Here is a 26,993-nt window from a genome sequence, read left to right as displayed (position 1 = left end):
ACACCACAATTACTGGATTTCAGAGCGCGAGGGATGTTTCGTAACTGGCTTGAGATTCGACTTGCATAAAGTGGTACTGTGTCTAATGTGCATGGTGTTGCAGGGTTTGATTCAGCTGGTTTGATAGACTTGTGTTGACCAGCCACAGGGCTATGAGGTTACTGTTAGATCCCAAATTTGACTTGCATAGCATTTGTTATCCAACAGAGATACCCGGCATAGTCATTTTCTTGTTTGGCATAAACCAAAACTGTCCAAATTAGCTCATATCTGGACATATTCAGCTGCTTGACAGTTCTCATGAGTCTTACTGGATAAAGTGGGAAAAAACAGTGCAGCTGCTGAGAGAGATGATAGTCCAGTACTTTGTTACACACTTTTCATGTGTGAGAAAAAACTTAGCAGTGAAGACTTCGGTGGAAAAGGTTGGTCTGTAAGTCAAGATAGTAGTTAGCTACAGTCAAAAAAAAAAAAAAAAAAAGTAATTGCCCTTCCTATCTCTTGTGCATGATGCTTCATTGGACCCTTAAGCAAACAGCATGGAGGAAGATTGCAGGAAATTAGCAATTCCTTATGAGTGCTTGAGTTTCTAGGACACGTATTCCCTAAATGTATGCACCGTGGAGTCAGCTGGGTTCCTTGTTCAAGGGGAAACAATGGGACTTTGTAGAGACAGTGGTGAGGCAATGTCCTGGTGCTTTCAGTGACAGCAAGCTGCTAGAGTGTGATTTGATCTTCATCTAAGCTGATCTAAGGGGTTTTACCCATCTAAATTTCTAAAACTCGTTGACTACATAAACTGACTACAAAAAACCTCCAGCGTTTTCTCAAAGTGCTGTTTTGAAAGTAACATCTTAAAGATACTTTGCATGCAGAATTATAAATGCACGTTTTTGTTACTTTCTGCATGTTGGGAGAATAAAGCACTATGCTACTTGAAGATTTTATATTTTGAATTTTGGACAACTACTTTGCTTCAACTAATGATCCGGTTTGCATGGTGGCTGAATCTCACGGGGAGGGGGCAGAAGCACTGAGGCCACCCTCAATCTGCCTTTTGCATTTGGATTGTATTAAGTGGAGTGTTTGGAGTTCTAGGCTCAATGTAAATCTGCTTGTACTTCACCTTGTGTTGTAGACAAAATTGTACATCGGTTTTGAGTAGTGTCTTGTTACAAGGATGAGGTAGCCTGGGTTGAGGCCAAACTAGATTGCTCTCACATTCATACCTGTGATAATTAAGGTTATGAACTGTCTCTGTGTCACAGAGGCACTGACAGGGCTGGTTGCACAGGGCCCTGAGTGTTGCTTATTTTTATTACAACAGGAGTGCGGCAGTTGCAGCATGCTCTAAAATGACTGTGAACTGAAGTTGGTACAGAATGGGGTAGGGGCTTTCCAAAGATGAGACCTCTTCCCTTGCCTTCTGTGGTTTGTGTGTAGTTTCCAGCACTGCTTTTTAGCTGCGATAGTCATGTTACTTGACATTTTCCTCCACGTGTGTGGCCAGCGTTAGGGTCAGTAGTGATGCTCAAGCTGGAAATGCTGTAATACTGAAAGAAATGGGATACTGACAGAGCGCTGTGGTGGATTCTGTTTGTTTTGGCACTTTGTCACTCTTACTTTCCTACCTACTTAACCCAACTCGTCTAAATGCATACCTTTTTGAGCCACATAAAGACGTACTAGAAGATCAGTATTTTCAGAAATGGTTTTCTCTACTGCTTTTTGCTGAAATACATTTTGTGTTGTTGTGGGGTTTTTTTTCTTCTTTTAAAGAGCTTATTAAACCAGGTCCTGCCTGGATCGGTCAGGGCTTTTAGGATAATTACAGAATTTAACTATGGAGTTCTTGTTTTGCAGTTTCTCCTGATTCCCTCTGTAATTCTGTTACTTACTGGTTTTGAAATGTTTCTTTTTCTTCCTTTGTTAAAGTAAAAACGAAAAACCCAACCAAACAAACAAAAAACAGAAAGGGAAACTTTATCATCATTATAGTGTCAAATGAACAGAGTAAACAAACTCACATTTTTTCAGATACACTGTATTTGGGTACTTAAAGATCTGATTTTTTCTGTAGAGTTTGCCATATATTACTGTGGTGTCACACTGTTGTACAGACTTCAAATGTAATAACCATAATGCCAGCCAAGAGAGATTTAAATTCTAGGAAGCTATTTTGATTTGGTAGTTGTTTGAAATGGCTATGCAACTAATGATTTCTGTATTGGCACCAACAACTTGCTTGTATAAAGAGTGTTCCAGAAAGGTCTCCAACGTTGATTTGATTCTCCATGTAATATTGTGTTCTGTCACTTTTTACTCTTATTCATATAAGTGATCACCTTTGAATAATAATTACATGTCCCCCTATCTCTCTTTGTTGTCATTCCATCCTGTTGCATCAAACCGTCATTAATTCTACCAGTGCCATTCCTGACATGATTCTGTAGCCTCTTTCTTTCCATCTCCACTATACAGAGGTCTTTACAGAGTCCCTGCATAGTCTCTTCATTGCTTCTGTTCTTGCAGTCTGTCATTCAAGGACATTTTCTTACCCAAGTATTTCTAGTTGAATCTTAATCCCAATATTGTCTCATCTTTATAGTGGACAGATCAAATAGGATTATTTATTGTCTTTTTGGCAGGCCTTTCATGAAGAATATGTTATTAATTCTCCTTTCAGTCTTCTTTTTTCTGGATAAAGCAACCTAATTTAACCACTCTGAAGTTTGCGTTTTCTAGACCTTTGATCATTCTTGTTTGCTTTCTTCTGCTGTCTCCTTTTGTTCTGACCCAAACTGGTCATGAGTATTTTAGCAGAAGACTTACTGAGGCTGAGTAGAACAACAAATCACTTCAGGTGTATTGTGCACTGTACGCCTGTTTATGTGTCCATCCTTTTTCGAAACAGCATAAGATAGCTGAACATAGACCACCTCACGATCCATTAAAACCCGCTCACTTTTTTTCTTTCTATAAAACTGATAGCTGTCCTGTCACTGGTAGTTGTTGCCTTTGTTTACCACCTTGTGCTTATTTTTGTGATTGCGTTGTGCTCTGATCTGTGGCAGTTTCTTAAGTTTGTCAAGATAATTTTGAATTCTGTCTTCAAGTGTGCTTGCAGAGCTTTCCAGCTTGTGATCTTTCTGCTGAACTTGGCAATCCTGGTGTCAGTTACAGCATTCAGTGACTGTTCTCAAACACTCTCATTTTTGGAGCTAGAACAGATTCCTATGAAGACCCTCAGTCAAATACTTCGATTTTATCAGAGCGTAGTTGATTTTCGTGATCAGCATGTAGGCTATCTTTTCCTGGTGTGAAATGTTATGCAGAAGTGTTCCAAGTCTAACTTGAAGGTGAAAGACTTGTATTTCTGTACTTGGAAGACCTGGTAATCTTTCTTCAAGCAGAGAATGACAGGGCCTTTAAATATCTAATCTGTATCTACCCATGAATATTTTTAAGTAACTTTTATATGGGAAAGTTACTGCTCTTTCTTTGTAGCAGTGGATTAACAAAGCTTTTTTCTTTTTTTTTTTTAAAGCTTCAGTATTAAAGTGAGGCAAAATTGTTATTTGTGTTGTATGCAACCAAAGATTATAAAAACTGTATTTTGCAAGCAAAAAAAGCTGTTCATTTAAAAAAGTGAATTGCTCACATCTGTTGAATACTGCAGATGCATTGTTTCTCAGAATGCAATGCTTTATTCTGACTATATGTTCAACATCTTATAACAAAGAATTAGGCTACTAATTTCTGACTGGCAGTGCTAAAAATGTATTTTATGATGCCATCAGCCTACCAGAAAAAGTGAGGTAGGACTGTACTGTCATCCTTGTTGTTTCCTTTGGAAGTTTTTAAATAGGCTGCCAGCTTTATCATTGGCAATGCGTTTCCGGGTCACTGATGCATCAAACTAACATCAAACATTGGACCAAATACCGATGTCTGTTGAAATTCACATGCAGTACTCCTTTTCAGTGTTTGAGATCTGTTAGGTTCACGGTTTTTATGTGTTCAACTCGTACTCCTGTATGCATTTAGTACAGTGTGACACTAATGTTTTACAGAATTAAAAAAAATAAGAAAAGTTTGATTGTTCAACAAAATAATTTTATCAAACCAGATAGACCTGACTTTTTTATAGTTTTGTTTTCATTTTCATGCTGTCCTCGCTATTTTGGCCAGAACTGCACTGAGGCTAATAATCATATTAATTCCTAGTCCTTTTTTGTAACTGGCTCCTTAACTGTTGAAATTGTTGAAAGAAAGGCTTTTAAAAAAAAAAAGTCTCAAGTACATGAAGGGGCAGGTATTTTGCTAAGCTCTTGCAAAAAAAAAAGGTACTGTTACCTGGAACCCGTTGATTCATAAACATGTTCATCTTTATTAGACATTGTTAAGTACTGTTGTAGATTACTGTGCTCGTTAAGTGTTGACTCACATGATACCAATGCTCATCTTCGGTTGCAAAACAGAAACACTTATGATAAATATTTGTGACCATTTATTAGCTACTTGCTACTCCGTAAGGTAATGGCTTTAGTAGAGTTATGATTTGTCTAGCTCCTGCTGGTTTAATACTATTTTTGCCCTGGATCCTGTCAAAAGCATTTTTGATTGTTTTGCTTAATTACCATTATTTATTATAAGCATAGGAAAGTGCCAAGGAAATATAAAAAATACATATATTTTCTAATATTAGTAATTTATTTAGTATCTTCACTAAATATATAGTGTCTTATTCAGTATCAGCCTTTAAGCATAATTGTTCTGTCTAATAACTGTGGTTTCTTGGTTCTATGATGAAATCTACTTTTTGTCTGACTCAGTAGAAACTCTTTCAGGGGAGGATTTTTCTCCTTAGTTTTTTTTTCCTCCTAATTTTCATGGCTTTGGGAATCAGCTGCAGTAAAACACCTAGTGTTTATACATATATTTCAGATTGTATTTTTTTTTTTTGCCTTTGCTTGTAAGAAATAGTTTGAAGCATGATTACTGGATTGGAAGCCAAAAGTTTTCTAAGCGTTGGTGTACACATCGTCTTTGTCTTGTATAATGGATTACAAAATAATACTTTGCATTAGAAAACTATTAGAAAATGACTGCAGCTTAATTTTTTTTTTTTAAATCTCATTTAAGGGTGGTACTAGCTGCATGAGATCTCAGATGTGTCTCCCAAGTTAAAATCTCAGTATCTACCTTCCCTTCTATCCTCTCCCACATGTTGACAATGTAGATGAGTAAGAGGTCATGGACAAACTTGTTACCCAGCTTTACTTGGCAGTCTGCAACAGATTCCTACCAGTGCCTCCTTTCTGGGCATAAGTACTATTATTCCAATTTACAGATGGGGAGACTCAGCCAGTGAGACTAAATGGCTTGATCAAGGTCATGCAGGAAGCCTCTGATGAAGCAGGGAATTGAACCTGGGTCTCTGGCTACTCTCTAGCAACTGATGGACCATCCTTCCTTTCAAAACTAGGTAAAATTTAAGACCATTTTAAGGGATAACTTTGAACTTGGATTTTTTGCCATCTCTGCTTTTTATAATATATAAAACCCTAAAATGTAAAGATTTTATGTTTTTGATAGATGGCATCTACATTAGACCTTTGTGCAAATTCTAATGCAATAAGCTGCAGTACTTTTTTCTATTATAAATCATGTTTAGAGCCTGTGTGTCACATGATGAAAAAAACCAATATATCTGTCTTACCTACACTATGGTCTTCCTATTGTTGCTGCTTTTATAGTGGAACCGATGTTGGAAGACTTTACGGGAAATTCCATTTGAACCAGACTGTAGTTCTCTATAGTGTATTAAGGCCTGAATGTTAGTGTAGTAGCTAGACAAGAATGTGTCTTCTGGAAAAAATGCTTCAGGCTGTCTGTGTGTCAAATAAAGCAGAGCAACAGCTCTGCTTTCTAGTGTCGCTTTTTGTTAGGACAGGCAACAACAAAAAAAGGGGGTGAGGGGGAGAGTTACGGGTATGTATGCACCCTCTGGATTTTGTGTTGGGAAAAAAACCCTGGTTTTGTAGATTAAAAAAAAAAACACAACAAAACAAAACATAAAAATCATTATTATTTACAATTAGATGTTGCTTAGGGAAATTGTTACTCCCCATAGGAGAACTTAGGAAATCCTGCAGGTACCTTTTTGTCTAAGCAGCATAATTTTTTTTTATGTGATACAGACATATCTGCACTAAGTGCATATCTAGTTGCCATCATCAATAGCACTGTTCAAAAACATTGGTATTAACAAAGCGCCACTGCTGTTCTTAGTTATGGCTTGTCTAAACTGATCGTGAGCAGAGTTAGGAGGGTCAGCAGAGGATACTATTGGTAGATGTGACCCTGTGAATTCTAGGGCTGTTGATACATTTGAGAGGTAATTTATTCTGATGTAGCCAGGGCTTTAGCATACAGACATTTCCCTTTTGACTCAGAACCACACAATTTTGAAATTAAGATGAGGAAAAAACCCAGGAAATTCTCAGTTATAATGCAGCTGTTTTGCTTAAGGCTTCTGGGTTTTTCAACAAAGGTAGAATATTTCTGTTTACCACTTTAAATATCTAAAATGGTGGTAAAAATATGTTTATTTACTCTTAAGTCTGTCTCATCTGTCCTTACTTTCTTGCTTGAGGCATCTCTTTCAGGATTCCCTTAGTGTTTTTTCTCATAGAATCTAAGCATATTGGGCATCATTTCATGAATATGCTGTAGTTATTTTCTGTAGTAATACAAAGTGGTATAAGCACAAACACTCGGTGCACTCTGCAAGTCAGCTTCTGCTTCTTTCGCACCCAGTATACAGAGTGATTCCTATTGCAGATTCTGGAAACAGAGACTGAGAACATAGCTGTTTATATTGAGGCTTTCATCCTTTTTGTTGCTGTGTGATCTGTTGGAAAGTACTGACAGTACTGACAATATCAAGTGTGGTGTAGCATGGATCTGGAACAGCTGCCCTACACGTCCGTGTGTAGGAAAATACTCTGTTGGGTATTGACTTAGAATTAGTAACACCTTTTTTTAGTGGTTGTAAGTCAAAGTTTGGCAGGACTCCGTTGCTTATGTTGATTATACAAAGATGGAAGAAAACTGAATATTGAATGTAAAGTGCATAAACCAAACTTGCCACGAATTCCCGGTTTTGCAGGGAAGAGAGATGATCTTAATAGGATAATGTTGTAAGCCTTTTCTCTCCTTTTGACTCAGTTTGTAGGTCTGGGGTTTTAGAAAGAAAAACTATAAGGTCTGTTTTCTGAGTTAAGTGATGAAATATTCTATTTCAGTTGGAAGGAACCTACAATGATCATCTGGTCCAACTGCCTGACCACTTCAGGGCTGACCAAAAGTTAGGCATGTTATTAAGGGCACTGTCCAAATGCCTCCTAAACGCTGACAGGCACAGGGCATCGGCCACCTCTCGAGGCAGCCTGTTCCAGTGTTTGACCACCCGCTTGGTAAAGAAATGCTTACTCATGTCAAGTCTGAACCTCCCCTGATGGACGCAGCTTTGACCCATTCCCAGATGTCCTGTCCCCGGATCCCAGGGAGAAAAGATCAGCACCTCCCTGTCCATGTCCCCTCCTCAGAAAGCTGCAGAGAGCGATGAGGTCGCCCCTCAGCCTCCTTCTCTCCAAACTAGACAAACCTGGAGTACTCAGCCGCTCCTCACAGGACATGCCTTCCAGCCCTTCAGCAGCTTGGTTGCTGTCCTCTGGACACGCTTGAGGACCTTCACATCCTTCTCAAATGGCGGGGCCCAGCTCCGCACACAGCGTTCCAGGTGAGGCTGCACCAACGCTGAACACAGCGGGACAATCCCCTCTCTGGACTGGCTGGTCCTGCTGTGTTTGATACCTCCCAGGAGCCCTCTGGGCTGCCAGGGCACACTGCGGGCTCCCGTTGAGCCTGTTGCCACCAGCACCCCAGATCCCATCCTGCAGGGCTGCTCTCCAGCCACTCTTCTCCCAGTTTAGACTGGTGTCCGGTGTTACTCTGTCCCTGATGCAGAATCCGGCATTTGTTCTTGTTATGTTTCATGCCATTGATGATTGCCCAGTGCTCCAATCTATATAAATCCTTCCGCAAGGCGTCTTGTCCCTTGAGGGAGTCAGCAGCACCTACCAGTTTGGTATCATCAGCAAATTTGCTAATGGTGAATTCAACTCCTGCATTCAGATCATTGATAAAAAAATATTTGTCCTGGTTTTCAGCTAGCATAGAGTTTATTTACGCAAGAAGCTGGGGCAGGGACACAGCCAGGATAGCTGACCCAAAGTAGCAAAAGGGATATTCCACGCGATGACATCATGCTCTAGATATAAGCGGGGGAACTGGCCAGGGAGGATTCATCGTTGCTGCTCCGGACTGGCTGGCCATCGGGCTCTGGGCGGTGAGCACATTGCATTGCGTATCACCTGCTTTGTATATTCTGTTATAAGTATTGTTGTTGTTATTTTCCTCTTTGTTTGCTATCCCAGTAAACTGTCCTTATCTCAACCCCTGAGTTTTACCTTTTTCTTCCAATTCTTCTCCTCATCCCACTGGGGCGGGGAAGGGGATGAGGGAGGAGTGAGCGAGCAGCCATGTGGTGCTTAGCTGCCAGTTGGGGCTAAGCCACAACAATATTGAACAGCACTGGCCCTAGGATCGAGCCCTGAGGAACACCACTGGTGACCAGTCGCCAGCCAGATGTAGCCCCGTTCACTACAACCATTTGAGCTCTGCCATCCAGCCAGTTCTTCACCCAGCGCACCGTGAACCCACTTATCTCACAGTTGGACAGCTTGTCCAGAAGGATGCTGTGAGGGACAGTATCTAAAGCATTACTAAAATCCAGAAAAACTACATCCACTGCCTTTCCCTTCATCCACTAGGTGGGTGATTTTGTCGTAGAAGGAGATTAAATTAGTTAAACATTGTCCTTTAAATGTTGTTCAATAGCACCCTGTGTGATTTTCATAATTTTTCCAGGTACTGAGGTTAGCCTAACAGGTCTGTAGTTCCCTGGGTCTTCCCTCATGCCCTTCTTGTAAACTAGACTAAGTTTAGACTTGTTAAAGTCCTGTGTGAAGTAATAAATTAAAAATAAACCTAATAGGTATCCTTATTTATTTGGGGCAGAGTGGTAAGGTGCACTTCATTGCTTGCTTGAATTTGTCTGCCTTTAGTGATCCTTGCCAGCTAGTTTGAGGGGATGTGCTAGTAAGAGGTCCTGTCTGTGTAGTTACTTATAAAATCTCCCCTCCTTTTCATCAAATTTTTAAAAACCTTGCAAAAAGGAATATATTCCAAAGTCAGCATTATTCTAATAGTTCTTTTTGACAACCTTTTTCATATAACTTTTATGATAAGAGAATCATAGCAAGATGATTACCTCACTAATACTGTACATATAAACAAAGAATTCCATTTTGTTATTCTTATGTGATAGTCGTCTATGTCTTCCCTTTTATTCTGCTGCCAAAGTAGCACAAATTATTATTTTAAGAAAGGTACAGGCCCCAGAAACAGAAAATGTGTTCAGTCCAATTTTCACTATATTGCTGAAGCTGTTGAATGGAAGGAAGGATATCCTGAGAGGTCCAGTCGTCTTTCTCTGCATGACAGCTTACGCTTAAGCAGTAATGAAGTTCAAGAGTTCATCAGGAGAGTTGCTTCATATTCTCTCCCTCTCCTCTTGGAGCTTGAGCTTTTGAGTTGGGGGAGGAGTGGGGACGAGGAGTGTAGGAGTGGTCTCTGATACCTCTTTTAACAAGGATTACTGGTAAAGCAGGGAGCTGTCTGTCTCCGATTAGTGCCCTGTTACCCTCAGTGATTTTGTAATTATTACAAAACTTAGTTTTGACTGTCCAGCTTAAGGTGTTTCTTAACTGATTAGGAATTTCTTGCTGTTCATCTGACATATTTGATTATATTTGTGTAGTATGTAAATACTGTACATGAAAGGTTGGAATGTGACTGTGTTTTAACATTTAATAGCCCTAGTTGTTAGGATGTGGAATGAGACTTGTAACCTGTGGTCCTGTTCTTAGCATTCTTGCTATGTAATTTCATACGGCTTTAACATTTGTCCTTTGTGATAGAATAAAAGAGGATATCTCAGAATAGCAATTGAGAATTGTAGTGTGGTTTGTATTGTCACACTTGTAAATAAGGTAATGAAAAAAATATATTGAGTAGATATTTCTGGATAATCTCATGCTATCCGAAATGTTTGCATTCGGTTTAATAATGTACAAGGCAACGCAAAACTTCTGATTTAGAGTGAATTTCACAAACACAGACTTCCCTGGCTGAAGGATTTAATTCTGTGAATATCAGTTAACCATACTGATACAAGCCATCTGTTGAAGTGCCGAGTAAGAGTGTCTAAATTCTGTAAAAAAATCCTGAGGTTAGAGGCTTGCATTGGGTCATCAGTTGTATTTTTGGATGAACAATTTTCAGATCTTGAATTTTGTATGGGAAAATGCAGCATTTGGAGCCAATGGTGTGTGTTTGGGGATAAATAATTTTTCATAGGTTTCATAGTATTTGTGAATTTGATTCCCTTTTCTTTTGTAATGTTTGATAGCTATGTAGATGTGATGTTCTCAGTGGTGTTATTACAATACTTACCCTGATTTTTCTGACTAAAGCTGCTGTCTCCTTATCCATAAGGATTGTAGGAATCTTTTTTTTTTTCTATTCGGTGTCTGAAAAGAGCTGAAATGCCTTCCAATTTCTTTTTTTTTAATCAGATCTTTGTGGAATTTGATGGCTGTAACTGGAAGCAACATGCCTGGGTGAAAGTCCACGCTGAAGAAGTTATAGTGTTGTTGCTGGAAGGATCGTTGGTTTGGGCACCTCGAACTGATCCAGTTATGCTTCAGGGGACTCGAGTCTCACTGGCACAGTGGCCTGCACTGGTGAGTATTTGGCCAAAAGCTCTCCTATCCTCAGAGGTTTGCATCAATTCTACTGTGAAACACAAGGCTTGGGTATCCTACAGGGCACCATTATGCAGGTGCCAAAAAATTGCTTGGGGATGTTTTTGTGGTTGGTTTTTGTTTTGTTTTTTTAAATGATAAATAGAGCAGTTAACTCAGCGTTACAGTGCCTTTGGAAAGGCATGAAAGGCAGTATGCTTCCAGTTCCTTCCCAGAAATTCAAAGCTGTTATCTCACAGAAATGACATACTGTTTACCAGTGGTCTGTGAAGAAATGTGATACATATCAGAAAAGATTATTTTTCCCTATTTTAGAACTTTGAGTGTGTTAGGCTTTTCTGAATTGCGAGAATAAGCCTTTTGGTCTTACTATGGACTTTCTAGAGCTCTGTATGGTAAAGGTTACTGCATCATTTTAATAGGTATTTCTGAAGGTGCTTTAGGGAAGAGAATAGACTGTGGGCTGTACCTGACCTATAAGCCATAAATTGGCCACTCCTAATCTAAACTAAAAATTTTACTTCAGTGGTGTTGCCAGCATTAACTAATATGACGTGCAAATTTTTCTGCTGTTTCTTGAAGTGATTATCCATATTGCTGTTTACATGGCAGTTACATGTCATGACACTTGAGACCAAAGCCAATGTTTTAGCTAGCATATCTGAGTATACCCATTCTGCAAACGTCCTGATGAGTAGTACATAGTGAAGAGCATTCCTTACATCCTTCTATCTCCTCTTAGTGGCTTCTGAAGAGGAAAAATCATTATATATGAGAATCCTACCCTTGTTTTCATGGTATTTTGTATTATTTTGTCCTCCTTTTGTTTCTTTTCTCTTCCTGCAGTCCTTGGACTCTGCTTTTTAATGCTACATTTTGTGCATGGGCACATTAGAATGTTTTTTCCAGTCAAGGACCTTGTGCCTTGAGAGAATTTGAATTTAGTGTTTTAAATCGACACTTGGGCTCAAAGGAACAAGTTCAGCACTGCATCTTTCTCTGAGGGTTTCTTTATTGCAGTTGTCTTAAGGCAGAAGAAAATCACGACTTTACAGCAGAGATTCTGTATATAGTGTTTTTTCCATAGGCGAAGTTTTCCTTTCAGTGTTATTTCCAACTTTTCTCCGAAAGTGAACTCCAGTTTAATTTCATCTGGGAAACTATGTTTATACAGGATCAGTTTCTTTCAGATGATTTCCAAGCATCTTGATATCTCTGTGATTTGGGGGTGTTACCATAGTCGGCACACTGATTGTGTAATGAGTTGTGTCAGAACCTGTTAGAAGAGAAGCAAATATGGGTCCACTAAGATCCCAGAGTATTTACGCTATAAGTCAAGCTGTATCTGTGGACTTGCTGAAAAAATGTTTCCATCCACTGTACTCTGCACAGCCACATGATCACTCAAGCTCAAATAACTGCATGGGAAAACAGACTGGAGTTAGCCAAAGCACCGGAGCACGTATGTGCAATATGGACAGTACTGGGAAGCCAACTACTTAGCATTACAAATTGGATGTTGGTTGGGGTTTTTTCTGGGCGGTGGTGGGTTTTGGGTTTGAGATATATCACTTATGAATGGGTATTCATCCTTCATTGTCTCTTTCTTGTAGTCCTGTTCGCTTTTAGGAAATTGTTTTACATAAACTGAGAAAATAAATTTTATATTCATACTGTTGTGTACGGGAGAATGGAGTGTGAACAAACTTGATGAGAGCTGTTAAGGGAAAAATGTTGTGAATACTTGTGTGTTAAAATCATGTAAGTGTGAGCGTGAGACAGATAACGCATTTCAAAGACTCCAGTGGTCGGCAACTTCCTCTTCCATCAGCAAGTTACGTTATAAGGTTATCGTTCTGATTGTGCTAGTTATTTTTAGTGATTTGTCCTGCAGCTTGAATATCAATAGTATACCTGTTGAACTTCAGTGTTGCACAAAACACTAGCACAAAAAAAAAAGCTTCCCTTTATTAATAATGTCTATAAATTACTTAGACCTGACTTCTATACAGGAATAAAAATGCTCCTTTCAGGAGTCTATACCCGAAATATGTAGAATAGTTTGAACCATTAACCAAAGCTTTTTTTTTTAAACCTGAGCATCAGAAGGTGCTTACCTATGAAAAAACAAATACCACAAAAGGTGTTTTCAGTTCTGATTTAAGTTATAATGAGTAAGTGGAGCCAATTTTCTGTAATTCCTTCTTGTAATATGCCACACTTGCAAGAATGAATTATTGGCTTAGACATAATGAGTAATAATTTACATTAAAACTCAGGCACTGGGCAATGCAAGTTCAGAAATTAAACTTTTTATTCTTTGTGATACTTAAATAGCATATGAAAACAACTATTGTTGGCCTATGTGCATGCTCAGTCATTTTTATAACCTTTTTTTTTTGTTGTTGTTGTTCATCACAGACCTTCACTCCTCTAGTAGATAAGCTGGGTTTAGGCTCTGTGGTCCCAGTGGAGTTTCTTCTGGACAGACATTTACGTTTCCTGTCTGATGCCAGTGGATTACGTTTGTTTCAGGTATTTGAACTGTGTTCAGTTAAAGTGCAAATTTAACTTTGTGCTGTGATTATCAGATTTTATTTTTTTTACTGTTCCACTTCCATATTATTGTCTTCCTCATTTCACTGCCCTGTGGTGTATTTCTGGGTTTTTCCCCTGCTTTTCCAGGTGCTTATGCTAACCTCCATCTGCATTTGAAAAGTCCTAGTTCCTCTCTGTATTGGTCAGTTGGAGAGCTAGTTGTCAAGCATATTGTCGCTGATAATTGCAATGGAAATTTTGCAACAGCTTTTGTGTAGTTAGTCCTTTTTTACCTTCTGGCATGTTTAGCAATGGTTTTCTTAATTTTACTTTTTTGTTTGTTTGTTTGTCAGTTTCTGAGAGCAGCTGGAGAAGAGCTGTCCCTTAAAAACTAATGATTCTGTTACCTTAAAAGACTATACTTTTATGTTAAAACTGTTTGTTGTTGGCAGATGGGAACAGAGAGTCAAAATCAGATTCTGCAGGAACAGCCTTCACTAAGAGAATCTGTCAACACATTGATCAGTGACCAGAAGCTTCAGGAGATATTTAGTAGAGGTGAGACTGTGTTTTTCTATCTCAAAGGTACTTTATTCTGGAACAATTGGACTGTGCTGGGATTTGTGAAGGAGAATAGTAATAGTATCTGTTACTGTTTGATTTGGAAGGTCAATTTTCTGTATTGTTTTGCAAGTTCTTTACAAGGAGGCATTATTTTGTCACAGATACAGGTAAGCGGTTGCTGAGAAACAACCAGAAATACCTACTGGGAATGATCACCGAAGATGTAGTTAAAGTAGAATGACGTATTATTGATAATGTCCATGTATCCACAACTTTCCTTATTTTAAGCTTTGAATTTTTAAAGTTTTGGTCCTGTTCTGTGGTTCTGTTCTATAATTCTGGAAATTTAGAAGCGAAGTTACTCTGTAGTTGCTGATCTTTAAAAATTTTCTCTTGTTATTTCAAATTTTGGCATTTTGATAATACAGTAATTAAGTTGAAAATATGGTGTGGCGGTGGCTGCTCAGCATAAAGTTAATAATACCTTAACTGTTGTCTGGATTGTGTATTAGGGTTAAGCCTAATTGCAGCTTTTGTTGTCAGATTGGGATCTTCTAGTTCAAGTGCTAAAATTATTTTCTGTTCTGAGTTTGGGTTCATGGGCCAGGTGGCCACCCTAGAGGTAGGCCATTCTATAGCATTTGAAGGACGATGTAATTCTTAATGGGGATTTGGTGCCTTTTGGTTAAATAACATGTTTATTGATAAAAATGTTACGAGGGCAATACTTTTTACATGAGCAAGTAGCTTCAGAATTGTCCAGTGTGGAGCCTTCTTCTGAAGTGTCTAGTTCTGGTTGTATCAGATACAGGCTGTTGGATCATGTGGATTTTGATGATCTGATATTAACCGAGTTTTTTTTGTCTGGACTTAGGGTAGGAGGAAAGCTCTGCATGCTGATGTGGAGAGTGAGGGCAGGGTCGGAGGAAACCTTTCTGTAGATGATCCGTTACCCGTGTCAAAGAACTAAGACTGGTTGGTTTAGAGACATTGGATATTTGTGCAATTATATTACATTTTCCACAGTTACAAATATATGTTTGTATTTTGAACTGCATGCAGTTTATACTGGGATTTGATTCATCTGGACTGAGTCAGAATGCTGTGACTGTCCACTGGATTGATGCTTCATAATTACTGACCTGTAGGTTAGAAAGCAAAAGAGCTTAGTTAGCAAGGAGCCCCCATCTAGCTTGATTTTGTCAAAGGAGTGATTTTATTTTGATCTTCTGCTTTTTTTTTTTTTTTAAACTCGTAAACTGTATTAATTATGTTTTACAATAGTTTTGAGTTACAGCAATGAGGGCTTATTGACTTTTTGCAATAGAATGCTTGGCCTATGCAGGATATGCAGCAGAAGCCGTAGCGTTTTCATTTCTTTCCACCTGAAAGATGACACTTCAAGCCCTAATTATGTGCACGGAACTTTTTTTTTTTTTAATTGTATGACTCTTAACTAGCATGACACAAACCTTGTCTGGAAAATGTACTCAAAGTCCTTCTTTTCCAGGTCCTTACAGCGTCCAAGGCCAAAGAGTTAAGATTTACCAACCAGAGGATGAAAATAGCTGGCTCTGTGGTGTTGTGAGCCATCAAGATCCAATAACTCGTCTTATGGAGGTGTCTGTGACTGAGGTAAAAATATGAAGCAATGCTTTGGTGTTCCTGAAATACTATTCCTCAATATCTCGTGGAGAATGACAGCTTCACCAAAACTTGTACTTTTGGTTGTTTTTTGCTATAAAAGATGAGTAATTATTCATGTTGCAATTTGCAGGTGGTGTTTGTTTTTTTTTTTTCCCTGTTATGATGACTTTGCACAATAAATAGTGATACACAGCCCACTTCTATAAAAGAAGCTAGAAGAATTTCATGGGAAATGAGCACTATATGAAAAAATATTGGAAGTGGCTTTCTGGATGGGAGAGCATGCTGATGTACAGGAAGCTACCTTCTGGATCTGTTATGCTGTGGTCTTCCTATGCCTTCTCTCAGCTTCTGTGTGACAGGCTATAAGTGGCTTAAAGCAAGTGTAGCATAGAAGATGAAGTTTTAGTCTAAATGTATTTTGGCTTAGGCTGTTTACTTTTGCACTGTTCCTATCAGTAAACCTAGTATCTGTTGTAAACAGCACAGAAAATCTGTGCACTGCTAGAGTTACCTGGTTTGTATTATATGCTTCTGTGTAATCTGACAGGTAGTTCAGTCTCACCAGCAACCTGCTACTAATGGCTTTCTTTTTCAGGAGCAACTAGGATCAGGTCTGTGGTGCTGTGTGTAAATTACTGTAGCAGCAGCACTCTTCTCATTTTTTTGGGGCCTGTCTCATGTCCTGTGCCCCCTGCCCCCGTAGCCTTTTCTGCGTGCAGTAAAATACGTGTGCAGAATGAATGCACTGAATGTGCCCAGTAAGTCCTGTGTACTCATGCAGTAATCCTGCACTCTGACTACTGGGTGTATTGCTGGTGCACGGGAAAAAGGTATACTATGTATGGTAAATAAGTATAATACTTTGGAGAGGCATTGAAATTTTGGACTATATGCTTTCAGCAGATACATGCCAGGAAGCACCCAACTTACTGTGTATCTACCGTGAAATAAAAACCTCCAGGCACAGTTACATTTCATTGCTCCTTTTGGGGAGATGCTGATGAGTACAGTTAGCATAAATTGATACGCTTCCTTCCAGTAGTATTTTCTGCATCTAGCAGAGTGAATGTGCAGAAGGCTAGAACAGTACTAAATCAAAATTAAGAAAAGCTGTGTTTAATGCAATGAATACCTCTAGAGATGCTCAGTAGAACAAATGTACAAGAAATGTGGTAGGAATCAAATCTGAAATTTTTTGACATAGAGAAGATGCAAAAGGATAGAAGGTATACTGGAAGGCTGTGGCCTTACTAAGGAAGTGGGACAGAAAGAAAAGGCAAATGGGAGAGAGGTGACAGAGTAACCCTGTGTTTAAAGTCTTTTATGTTGATACTATATACTCTGAATTAAAAACTAACCTCCTCTTTTCTTCCTCCTATCTCCTCAATATCAATCTGCATAAAAATTAGAGTGGTGAAATAAAGTCGGTGGATCCTCGACTGATTCATGTGGTGATGGATAACACTTCTCCAAGCGAGGTACTATAACAGTTCAGGTCTTGTACATACAGTGTGAAACTTCATAAAGATTTATGTATAAAACATCTAAAACATGGACACAACTGAAAAGCCATGCTATGTTCGCTGTGAGCTTTTGATAATGTAAATGGAAAATGAAAATTTTCTTTACTGCTTTGAGAGGTGGTCATAGCTTTCTTTAAACAATCTAATTTCTTTTTGTTCAGGCCTGTTTTACTGAGTTTAGCATGGATCTTGCGGGGGTGAGGGGAGGTTCAATAGACATGGTTGTTGTGCTCCATTTTAAAGGGTAGTGCTCTGATAAGAGAATGTCTCTGTGCTCACTGCCTTTTTCTAACAGGATCACTCTGTGCTCCTCACAGACCTTTTTAGGCATTTCTAAAATTTACCATCTGTCTTTTCTGAAGCAGGCTTTGTATGCTTGTGGCGTTTCATTGCTTTGGTTGAGAGGTTCCATGATAACATTTGAACCTGTGTTTTTACCCTAGGCTGAAGGGCAAGCTATCTCCTGTAGTTTAAATATTGCAGGCTTTGGGTTGTGGACAGAAAGTGTGCCCTTCAGAAGAACTGTGGGGATTAGACTTGTAGCAAAAATTAGTGAGCAAATAGTTCTCATACATTAGCAAGAATTATGTTGGAGTATGGCTGCTTTGCGTGTTTCCCAAAATCTGCCATGGTGTGGTATGTGTTACAGCAAAGTAGCTCAGCTAAAAATCTTACTGTGAAGATTCTGTCCTAGTACAAAAAAGACAAGACTGCACTTATGTTTGTGTTCTGTGTTCACCTGGTATCTTTGCTTAGATAATCTGTCTCAATTTGTAGTTAAAAGAAACGTTCCTAAGCTTGAGTAGTGTAATGTATTGGTTTTTCTAACAGAAAAATGTTCTTTGAACGAGTATTCCTGATTGTTCTGTTCAGTGATTGCGTGGTTTTGTCTATTATAGGGAGGGGGCCTAAAAGCAGCTAAATCATCTAAAGGGAAAAAGAAGAAAGAATGTCTGGAGGGAAAGGATGGACGGAGGAGGAAAAATGCTTCAGATTCTGGGTGTGATCCTGCAACAAAGAAGCTAAAGGAGAGAGGCGAAGTGGATAGCAATGGTAGTGATGGAGGTGAGGCAAGTAGAGGTCCTTGGAAAGGAGGCTCCAATAGTGAAACAGGACTGGATTCAAGGGCCAAACAGTTGCCTTCATTCATCCCTCAGATTAATCGCAATATTCGCTTTGCCACTTACACCAAAGAGAATGGCCGAACACTAGTAGTCCAAGATGAGCCAGTTGGTGGTGACACACCGTTGCCCTTCACTCCATTTTCCTCTGTGGCTGGACAAGCGTTACTAGTTGGATCTGGATGTAAAGAGGCAGGAAAATCACTGGAACAGGTTGGCCAAGGCACAGTGACTTCTGCAACTGCGGTTACTACAACCGCTTTGACACCGACAACAATGAGAATCTCTGATACCAGTTTGCCAGCTGTTACCGGACAGGAGAAACTGAAAACAGGGCGATCACAAGCCCAGGGAGAGGTGAGTAGCTCATGATCCAGCATATTCAAGAAAGACATACGTATTTGCAACAGATGTTCTGCAACATATTCCTGTTACAAAGTGTGTCCATGGAATTGAGAAAACAACTTTTTCTCTGTTGTTTCCTTTCGAGATGAGGGATTTCTTTCTATTGTCTGATCTAAGAAAGAACTCAAAAGAAAATGATGATATTTAGTGGAGGAGTGGTAAGACACAACCCTTATCTTTATTCAGCCTTAATCTGAGAAATGCATCCCTAAAGTCACTTCAAGCACTGCATTTCATATAATTAATCTTGTGTCATATGGAAGATAACCTACTTAATATCTCTTGTATTTATATAAACAAATATGCATGAGAGTGTACTGAATTGAGCATTTAAGTTACTTTAAAAAAAAAAGAAAAAGAAGAAAAAAAGAAGCCTCAAAACCAGAAAAACAATGAGGCTACATTTAGAGGACCTTTTATAGATGCCCAACTTGTCTGTTACAGCTATGCTATCTCTGTAGTAGAAGAATAAGCCGGTGGTATCATATACTATCTAGGGCTGAAAACAATGAAATAATTAAAACATTTGAGATGAGTGCCTTTGGAATAAATTTTATTAAAGAGCTCAGTCTGGAAGCAGCTTGAAGACCTTTTAGTTGTGTCTTTGTTTTCAAGGAGACAAGTGGAAAAGTAGAAGGGAAACCCTGTTAAAAACAAAATAGAAAATTTAAGTAATCAAATGAAGGCTTATAAAAACAAAACCCCACATCAGTAAGTAAAAAGTAAGTACAGCAAAAATTCAGAAACTTTTAGTCTACTGTATAAAAAAGTGAAGAAAATGGGAGATACATTAGAGAGTCCAAGGTGATTGCCAGGAGGTTAAATGAGTTACTTTCATCCCTGTCTTTTGTATTAGCTAATGAAATGGGAGGAAAGGCGAGATGTTTATCTTGAGATAAGGATTCCTAGGTAGTAAAGTTTAAAGGAGAAATAGAATTGTGGAAGACAGGAGTGTTACATAATTAAATTGTTATATAACAATATAACCTGCTTGCTCTTCCACCCCCCCACCCCCCCAAAAAAAAAAAGTTCAGAGTTGACAGCAGCTACAAATTGTGTAAGTGAACGGTCAAAGTTGTATCTATCATCAATTGTATTAAGAACTTCAATTGTACTGAGAAGTTTTGGTACCACCTCTCCTTCCCTCCCTCTCCCCAACCCCATATCACTTGTTTTAAATAATTTATTAGTAATCTGGCTTCAGAATTTGCAGGGGGACCACTAGTTCATTTGAAACTGTATTTTCCTTGAGGGAGGGAACCTGACACAAATCAGTAGGAGTGTTGTAGATAGTTCACATGTGTTATTGCTTCACACTGTCCACTTTATCATAGTGTCATTTGGTCCTTGAGATTACTTAATAAGCTTTGTTTGCATTCATATTCATATGCTTTTTAAAACTGTTAGAACTCAGTTCATGGAAATTACTTTGGCTCTAAAAAGAAATATCTGAAATTCTAATATCTAGTAGGTATGCGGTGACATTAATGACCAGTGAAGTGTGTTGCACAGAGGTTGTGCTTGTATTAACATGGCCTTGGAATAAAAGTGTGTTAATCATGAGTATTCCTCATGGGAAGATTTCTAAGTGGAAACTCAAAGAAAAGGAATAGAACTGATGAATTAGTCACAGAATATAGTCAGTTACAGTAGGACTGTGAGAATTGGAAAATCTGAATAAGTATAAATTGACAAGAAAGCAAGTGAATATTCCGTATCACAGTTATGGGTCTAGTGGAAGTCTGCAAGTCAGAAAACTTTCCAGTATTTGAAGATCATAAAAAATCAAGCCCTTTGTGCTTAACCTCTATTGAATAATCCTCTGGAGGGCACCACTTCTTAGGTGTCTATCTGTCAGCAGATGTGGCTTGCTGTGACCAGAACCAGTTTGTTCACTAACTGCTAGAGGGCTTTCTTTGTTTAATTAACTTTGCAAACCAAGTTTGTGCTGGTTAAGTAGGAGAATCTTGTCAGGATGATCTTGAGGGAAGGGTGAAAGACAGGAGACTATTGAAAAGCAGTTTCTATCAAGGTTCCCTTCTTGCTGATTTGAAGTAAAACAATCAGCAGTTTAAATAACTTTCTGTGAATTAGTTCTCTTTGTCTTGTGTCTCACTTTTGTTCTAAAGCATGGTAAGACACTGTGTTCATTTTCTCCATGTGTCTTTAGTATGTAGTGGACACTGTTAGCTCATTAAATAGCTTGTCGGTAGGAAAAATTAGTCTAGCAGAATCTTTAAAAAAGTTTCTTCGTTGTAAATAATTCCGCTGGAAGTTTCTATTACAGGTGGATAAGTAGAATGCTAATTGTACAATTAGATGAACCGAAGTATTGCTGAATCAAATAAGAATCTTTTAATAGGCTAATGCTTCTTAATTTTGTTTCAGAATTCCCGAAATTCACTTTTGGCTTCTTCTGGATTTGGAGTCTCTCTCCCAAGTGCTTCCCAGTCCTTGGTATTTGGGGGTGGAAGGAGCCAATCAAATGGAGTGGTGACTCCAGAAAGCAAGCCTTCTGGATTTCCTTTTGGCTGTAGTACTGGACAAGAGGCTCAGAAAGATTCTGATCTGTCAAAGAACTTGTTTTTTCAATGCATGTCCCAAAATCTACCTTCCAGTAACTACTTCACAGTCATTTCAGAGAGCTTGACTGAAGACGCCTCTAGTCGGGACTCATTCAAGCAGTGTACAGAGAGTATGGGTGCTGGGATCTGTAAAGGTAAAATTCTTTCAGCGGACACTAAACCAGGAGCCCAGTCTGGCAGTTCTGTGGAGCGGAAGCTGCCTGTGGAATCTATGCCTACCCTTACTCCAGCCTTTTCACGAAGTCTGTTGAATACTCGCCCCCCAGATAGTCATGAAAACCTATTTTTACAGCCCCCAAAGCTATCAAGAGAGGAACCCTCAAACCCTTTCCTGGCATTTGCTGAGAAAGCAGAACTTAGTCCTTTCAGTGGCTTTGCATCTTCATCTCAGACAGGGGTTTCTACTCCCTCTACACCTGTGGGTCATAAGGCCACTTCTGGCTGGCCAGAATCACTCACCTCTACGGACTCTTCTCTAGCTAAGAAGAAAACCTTGTTTATAACAACTGACTCCTCAAAGATGATCTCCAGTACTCCTAGTTCAGCAGTTACGGCAGGTGTTCAGAGCCCTTCCACTGTAGGGAATGGCCGTTCCACCTCACCGACCAGCAACCTGACGCAGCCTATTGAGATGCCCACGCTTTCCTCTAGCCCAACAGAAGAAAAACCAGCTGTTGGGCCTGGGCAGCAGGACAATCCTCTTCTGAAAACATTTTCTAATGTGTTTGGCAGACATCCACCTGGCTTTTTCTCTTCACAGGCAGAGTTTCCACAGGAGAACAAAGCCCCTTTTGAAGCTGTGAAAAGGTTCTCTCTAGATGAGCGGAGCTTGACATCCAAACAGGACTCAGATTCCAGTACCAATAGTGACCTGTCAGATTTGAGTGACTCTGAAGACCAGTTGCAGGCCAAGGCTTGTATGAAGGGAATCCCAGACCACTTGATGGCAAAGCTAGGCCCCAATGCAGAGCGCAACGCTGAATTGCTGCTGGGGAAAGGAAAAGGGAAACAAGCCCCAAAGGGCCGGCCTCGCACAGCTCCCCTAAAAGGTGATGATTTGAATGCAGGGTGTCTTGGAAGCGCAAGGAGGTGGGATACTGGGATATCTCCTGTGTGATGAACTCTGTGAACTAACCATAGGTGTAAACCTCATTTGTGCTCAGTAGGCAGCACACAGGATATTTATAAGGCTAAAGCTTAATGCTTCTTTTATGTGAATTATGAGAAATGTTTCAGCGTGTATTTGTCAGGACAAAAGTGTGGTATGCTGCAGACTTGAACAGTCTTACTGGTTTTGCATGGGTATGAGCATACAGATCTCCGAAAATGTTTATTGGGGCCAGTATTCTTTTGTGGTTGCAGTTAACTAATGGATTTTTAATTCTACTTTGCATCACCCAGTTGGCCAGTCTGTGCTGAAAGATATGAGTAAGGTGAGGAAGCTGAAGCAGTCAGGTGAGCCTTTTCTCCAGGATGGCTCTTGCATCAATGTAGCTCCACATCTGCACAAGTGCCGGGAGTGCCGTCTGGAGCGGTACCGCAAATTTAAGGAGCAAGAGCAGGATGACTCAACTGTGGCATGTCGCTTCTTCCATTTTCGGAGGTGCTCAAATTCTTTCTTCCTTTATATGTAGTCTATGTGCAGAGCTTGGACCATGTCCAAGCACAAAGTAATTACATTTTACTTAATGTGCTTGGGTACAATAATGAAGATTTTGAGTGTCCTGCATTTCCCTGCATCACCTGACTGGAATTCCCTCACTGGGGTGGGGAGAGCTGCTGTTGGAAGATACAGCATACTGTGTGGGCCTAAGTGTGATACTGAGTGGGCCTTCAGGTCCAGCCTCAGGAGATTGAATTTGCTTTATTGGGCAGAATTTTTCTGTTGGGTAGCAGTTTCTATGTAATAACTGTTCTCTCCCCCTTTCATAAGGAGTTCAGAACAGAGATAAAATTTTTAATCAGTCAACAAGTAACTAAACATTGCCAGCATGAGGCTAATGTTTGACTAGGTTTTGTTGAGTATAGAACTGATTTTTAGGAGTAGAACACTGCCTGTGTTTTCTCTCTGTGTTGTGTACAGGTCTAACAGTTCTTTGACCTGTCACGATTCCCTTTATCTTCCTTAACTGCCTATTCTAGCAAGTGCTATGCATTTTTTTCCAAAAAGATGCTTGTTCACTTTCTGGCATATAAAGGATGAAGTGCATTTTTTAGTATGTGCCACCCATCCAGTAAGGATTATAGCTGCTTCTCTTCTTAAAGTTGTTAAAAAATTAATCTAGCATTGAAATTAGAGATAAGATTGTTTTTGCTTGAAAGTGAAGTTACCTTTAATAGTGGCAGGAGGCATTCAGGGTTCTGTAATGTTGTTATACCTTTTACCACACAAATAATGATAAAACAATTGTGACTCATCTCTGTGGAGAGCAGTGGCAAGAACAGTAGATACAATAAGAATTTTTGTATGTCTTGTAATGTGAACTGTTAGAACAGTTGCCAAGTGCTAGCAGCCCTAGCCAGAACTGAAATACTGGTTTCCCAAAAGTTGGGAAATTACTTTCTTGTGAGTTAAAGTAGAGAATTAGAACCATGCACAATTTTACAAGCAGCATCACACAGAAGCCCAAATAAATTGAATTTTGTCATCTCTTTCTGTTGATAGCATAGAGAAATGTGACTTATCAAGCTGTAGCAATTTTCTGTATGTGGAATTTCCCACCAATGCTTACTGGGACCTGGGGATTCATTCGAGTGGATTTTGTGCCCATTGCCTTCCATGTACCTTATTCTTTGTGTTATTTGGATTTGCATGATCGTTGTACTGGCTGTAGAGTATAGCACTCTGTCTCAAGCGTTTTTTCATCTTTCTGGGTTTATGTTCTGACATAGATGGCATTGTAAGTTAATTAAAGGTGGTTGAGCAGCTTCTCAGTTACTCCATCCTGTTTTCTGCAGGCTGATATTTACCCGAAAAGGTATTCTACGAGTAGAGGGTTTCTTGAACCCACAACAGAGTGACCCTGATGCCATGAGCCTGTGGATTCCTTCCTCCTCCCCTGCAGAGGGGATCGATTTGGAAACTTCGAAATATATCCTGGCCAATGTTGGGGACCAGTTCTGCCAGCTTGTTATGTCAGAGAAGGAGGCAATGATGATGGTGGAGCCACATCGTAAGCTGGGCTTTTGACGTGTTTTTTGTCCATCTTCTCTGTGTCATGTGTGTACAATGCAGTGGCATAGAGTTGAAAGTCTAATAGAATTCCTTGTTAATATGCTTTTCCTTTTCTTCTAAAGAGAAGGCTGTATTCACTTCTTTGGGGTGTGTGTAATTGTGGGACCAGCATTTGGGATTTTTCTTGTTTTGATCAGTGCAGCTTCACTACCAAGGAAGCTAATGGTAACTTTTCCAGACATCATTCAATTATTTTTCAATAAATAAACGCAGAAATCAGCTGATAAGAAAATCAGAATTAAGTCCAGAACACCTACCGCACTGACCCAGCTATGCTTTAATGAGCAACTTTTCTTACATATTCCTATCCTGTTATGCTCCAGGGAGATCACACAAAAGCTCAGGGTTTTCTAGGGAGGGAGCAGCACCTGCATTCAGCCTGCAAGGACTCAGCTGAGCAACTAGTTGACAGCGTTGCCACTACAAGGGGAGTGGGTTTAGAAGAAATTTTCTGAAGTTATCCAGTTCAGCCTATCACATGGATAGCTCTGTGTGATTTTTTTTTTTTTTTTTTTTTTTCTCCAGCTTCTGGAATGTTCAGGGGCAGCCGTTAGGAGAGCACTTCCCCTTCGTCAGCAAACGTGTTGGTTTAGAATCCAAGGAGTCAACAGGCATCCAATTAGTACAACTAAATACGCATTCTTTATAGTTTTATAAGTTCACGTTATTTGTTCATAAAACTAGCAGAAGTTTTATAATTTTGCTGTAAGTTCCATAAGTGCTCCTTGAAATTCAGTTACAACAAAGCTCTGTAAAGTACTCTGTTTCCTTGTAGTGTGTGCATTTTGGGACTTGACCTTACCCAGTCTTAGAAGTGGGGATTTTAATAGTGTCACAAGACTAGCAAGGAATGTGTCTCTGGATGTAAAAAGTATGTTTTGCTATACTCTGCCCTCAAGTCATGTTTCTGTGAATTGTTTCTTTATCAGTGTTACTGTGATAACCTCAAATTAGGTGGGAGAAATGCAAAAGGTCAAAGCAATAATTCCTAATGTTCCTTCTCTTTATAGAGAAAGTGGCATGGAAGCGAGCAGTACGTGGCGTGAGGGAAATGTGTGATGTATGTGAGACAACACTCTTCAATATTCATTGGGTTTGTCGCAAATGTGGTTTTGGGGTCTGTCTGGACTGTTACCGGCTGAGGAAGAATCGTCCACGTAGTGGTGAGTACTGGATATTTCCCCCCCACACCACTGTAATCTTTGAACTGGCTGGTTTTCAGTGGGGATAATTTCTGGGAAGTTGCTGAAGGTTTTGTAGGAGAGTTAGTGACTATCAGCTTGGGAGGCTGGAGGTTTGGAATTTTGTCACTACCGTCTTTCATGCTGCTGTTCCGTTCTTCGTTTCCTTAGATACCTGTGTTTTATCTGTTTGGTTTGAATTTGTATGTTAAAATTATAACATCAGCAGGCATAGGCTGTGTACTGAGACAGACTACTGTATAGTTCCATCTTTTCCTCAGAGAGTATAAAAGAAAAATTAAGTAATATCTTAACAGTTTGGAACCATCACAAGATGAACTAGCATACATTGCAGAGAACTCCTTTCTGTAAGAAGGAGTTAGATTGGAAAGTTTTCTTCTTTTTTGGCTTTGCTGACACACTAGGGTTTGTAATTCAGGAATAAGGTCAGTAAGCTCAATTTCTAACAAATAGAGGCATACTGTGTTTAAAGAAGTGAATACCTGGTTGCTTTTTTTGTGTATTTTATTGTATGGAGACCACTTTGGTAGCATGGGTGCTGACATTGGACAGTCTTAATAAGTGCAAGGCTATTAGTGGCAATTACGTTATTTTATGGAGCAGATGTACAAAATACTGGATGTTAATAAGTGTGAGTACTGCTGTCTATTCATAATGATAAAGGTGCCAGAGAACACTGAATGAATTATAAAAGCAATGTATTTTTTAAAATAGATAAAAAGTCACCTATTTTTTATCATTGTTGTGGGTTAACCCCAGTAGGCAGCTAAGTATCACACAGCGACTTGCTCACTCCTCCGGCACGAGGACTGGAGAAAGAGGAAAGGAAGAGAAAAAGCAAGAAAACTTGTGGGTCAAGATGATAATTGTTTAGTAAGCAAAGGAGAAATAAAAAAGAGAAAAAGAAACAAAGCAAGTGATGCAAAAGCAATCACTCACCATCTCTCACAGGCAGACTGTTGCCTAGCAGTTCCCCAAGCAAAAGATGGCTACCACCCTTTAACTCCCTCCTCTCTGTTTCTATTGCTGACTGTGACGTTGTATGGCATTGCTTAGTCTGGATCATCCACCTGGTGGTGTTCCATCCCAACCTCTTGTGCACCCACAGTCTATTCACTGAGGGGTTGGGTAGAGGTAGAAACAGAGAATACCTGGTCACTGCAAACACTGTTCAGCAGTGGCTAAAACATTAGTGTGTTATCAGCATTGTTTTGG

At 39.5% G+C, this 26,993-nt stretch overlaps 1 protein-coding gene across 4 annotated transcripts in view; it reads left to right on the top strand.

The window, feature by feature from the left end:
- Nucleotides 1–26,993, top strand: part of KDM3B (lysine demethylase 3B) — a 69,942-nt gene that overhangs the window by 9,698 nt on the left and 33,251 nt on the right. For 2 of the 4 annotated variants that reach the window (XR_008579257.1, XM_054841588.1), the window contains exons 2-11: nt 10,767–10,934; nt 13,377–13,490; nt 13,946–14,051; nt 15,568–15,692; nt 17,117–17,185; nt 18,130–18,708; nt 21,145–22,390; nt 22,743–22,944; nt 24,300–24,514; nt 25,587–25,739. Coding sequence is in view for 3 of the 4 variants with exons in the window: in XM_054841588.1 (XP_054697563.1) it covers nt 10,767–10,934; nt 13,377–13,490; nt 13,946–14,051; nt 15,568–15,692; nt 17,117–17,185; nt 18,130–18,708; nt 21,145–22,390; nt 22,743–22,944; nt 24,300–24,514; nt 25,587–25,739 (2,977 nt within the window). In the remaining variant the exon portion in view is untranslated. Of the gene's footprint in view, nt 1–5,353; nt 5,489–10,766; nt 10,935–13,376; nt 13,491–13,945; nt 14,052–14,931; nt 15,033–15,567; nt 15,693–17,116; nt 17,186–18,129; nt 18,709–21,144; nt 22,391–22,742; nt 22,945–24,299; nt 24,515–25,586; nt 25,740–26,993 lie in introns of those variants that run through there. The other 2 variants (XM_054841589.1, XM_054841590.1) reach the window with 2 other exon arrangements.

Source organism: Grus americana, chromosome 14 (genome assembly GCF_028858705.1).
Source record: "Grus americana isolate bGruAme1 chromosome 14, bGruAme1.mat, whole genome shotgun sequence".
Lineage (NCBI taxonomy): Eukaryota > Metazoa > Chordata > Aves > Gruiformes > Gruidae > Grus > Grus americana.
This window is presented reverse-complemented; position numbering and strand designations above follow the sequence as displayed.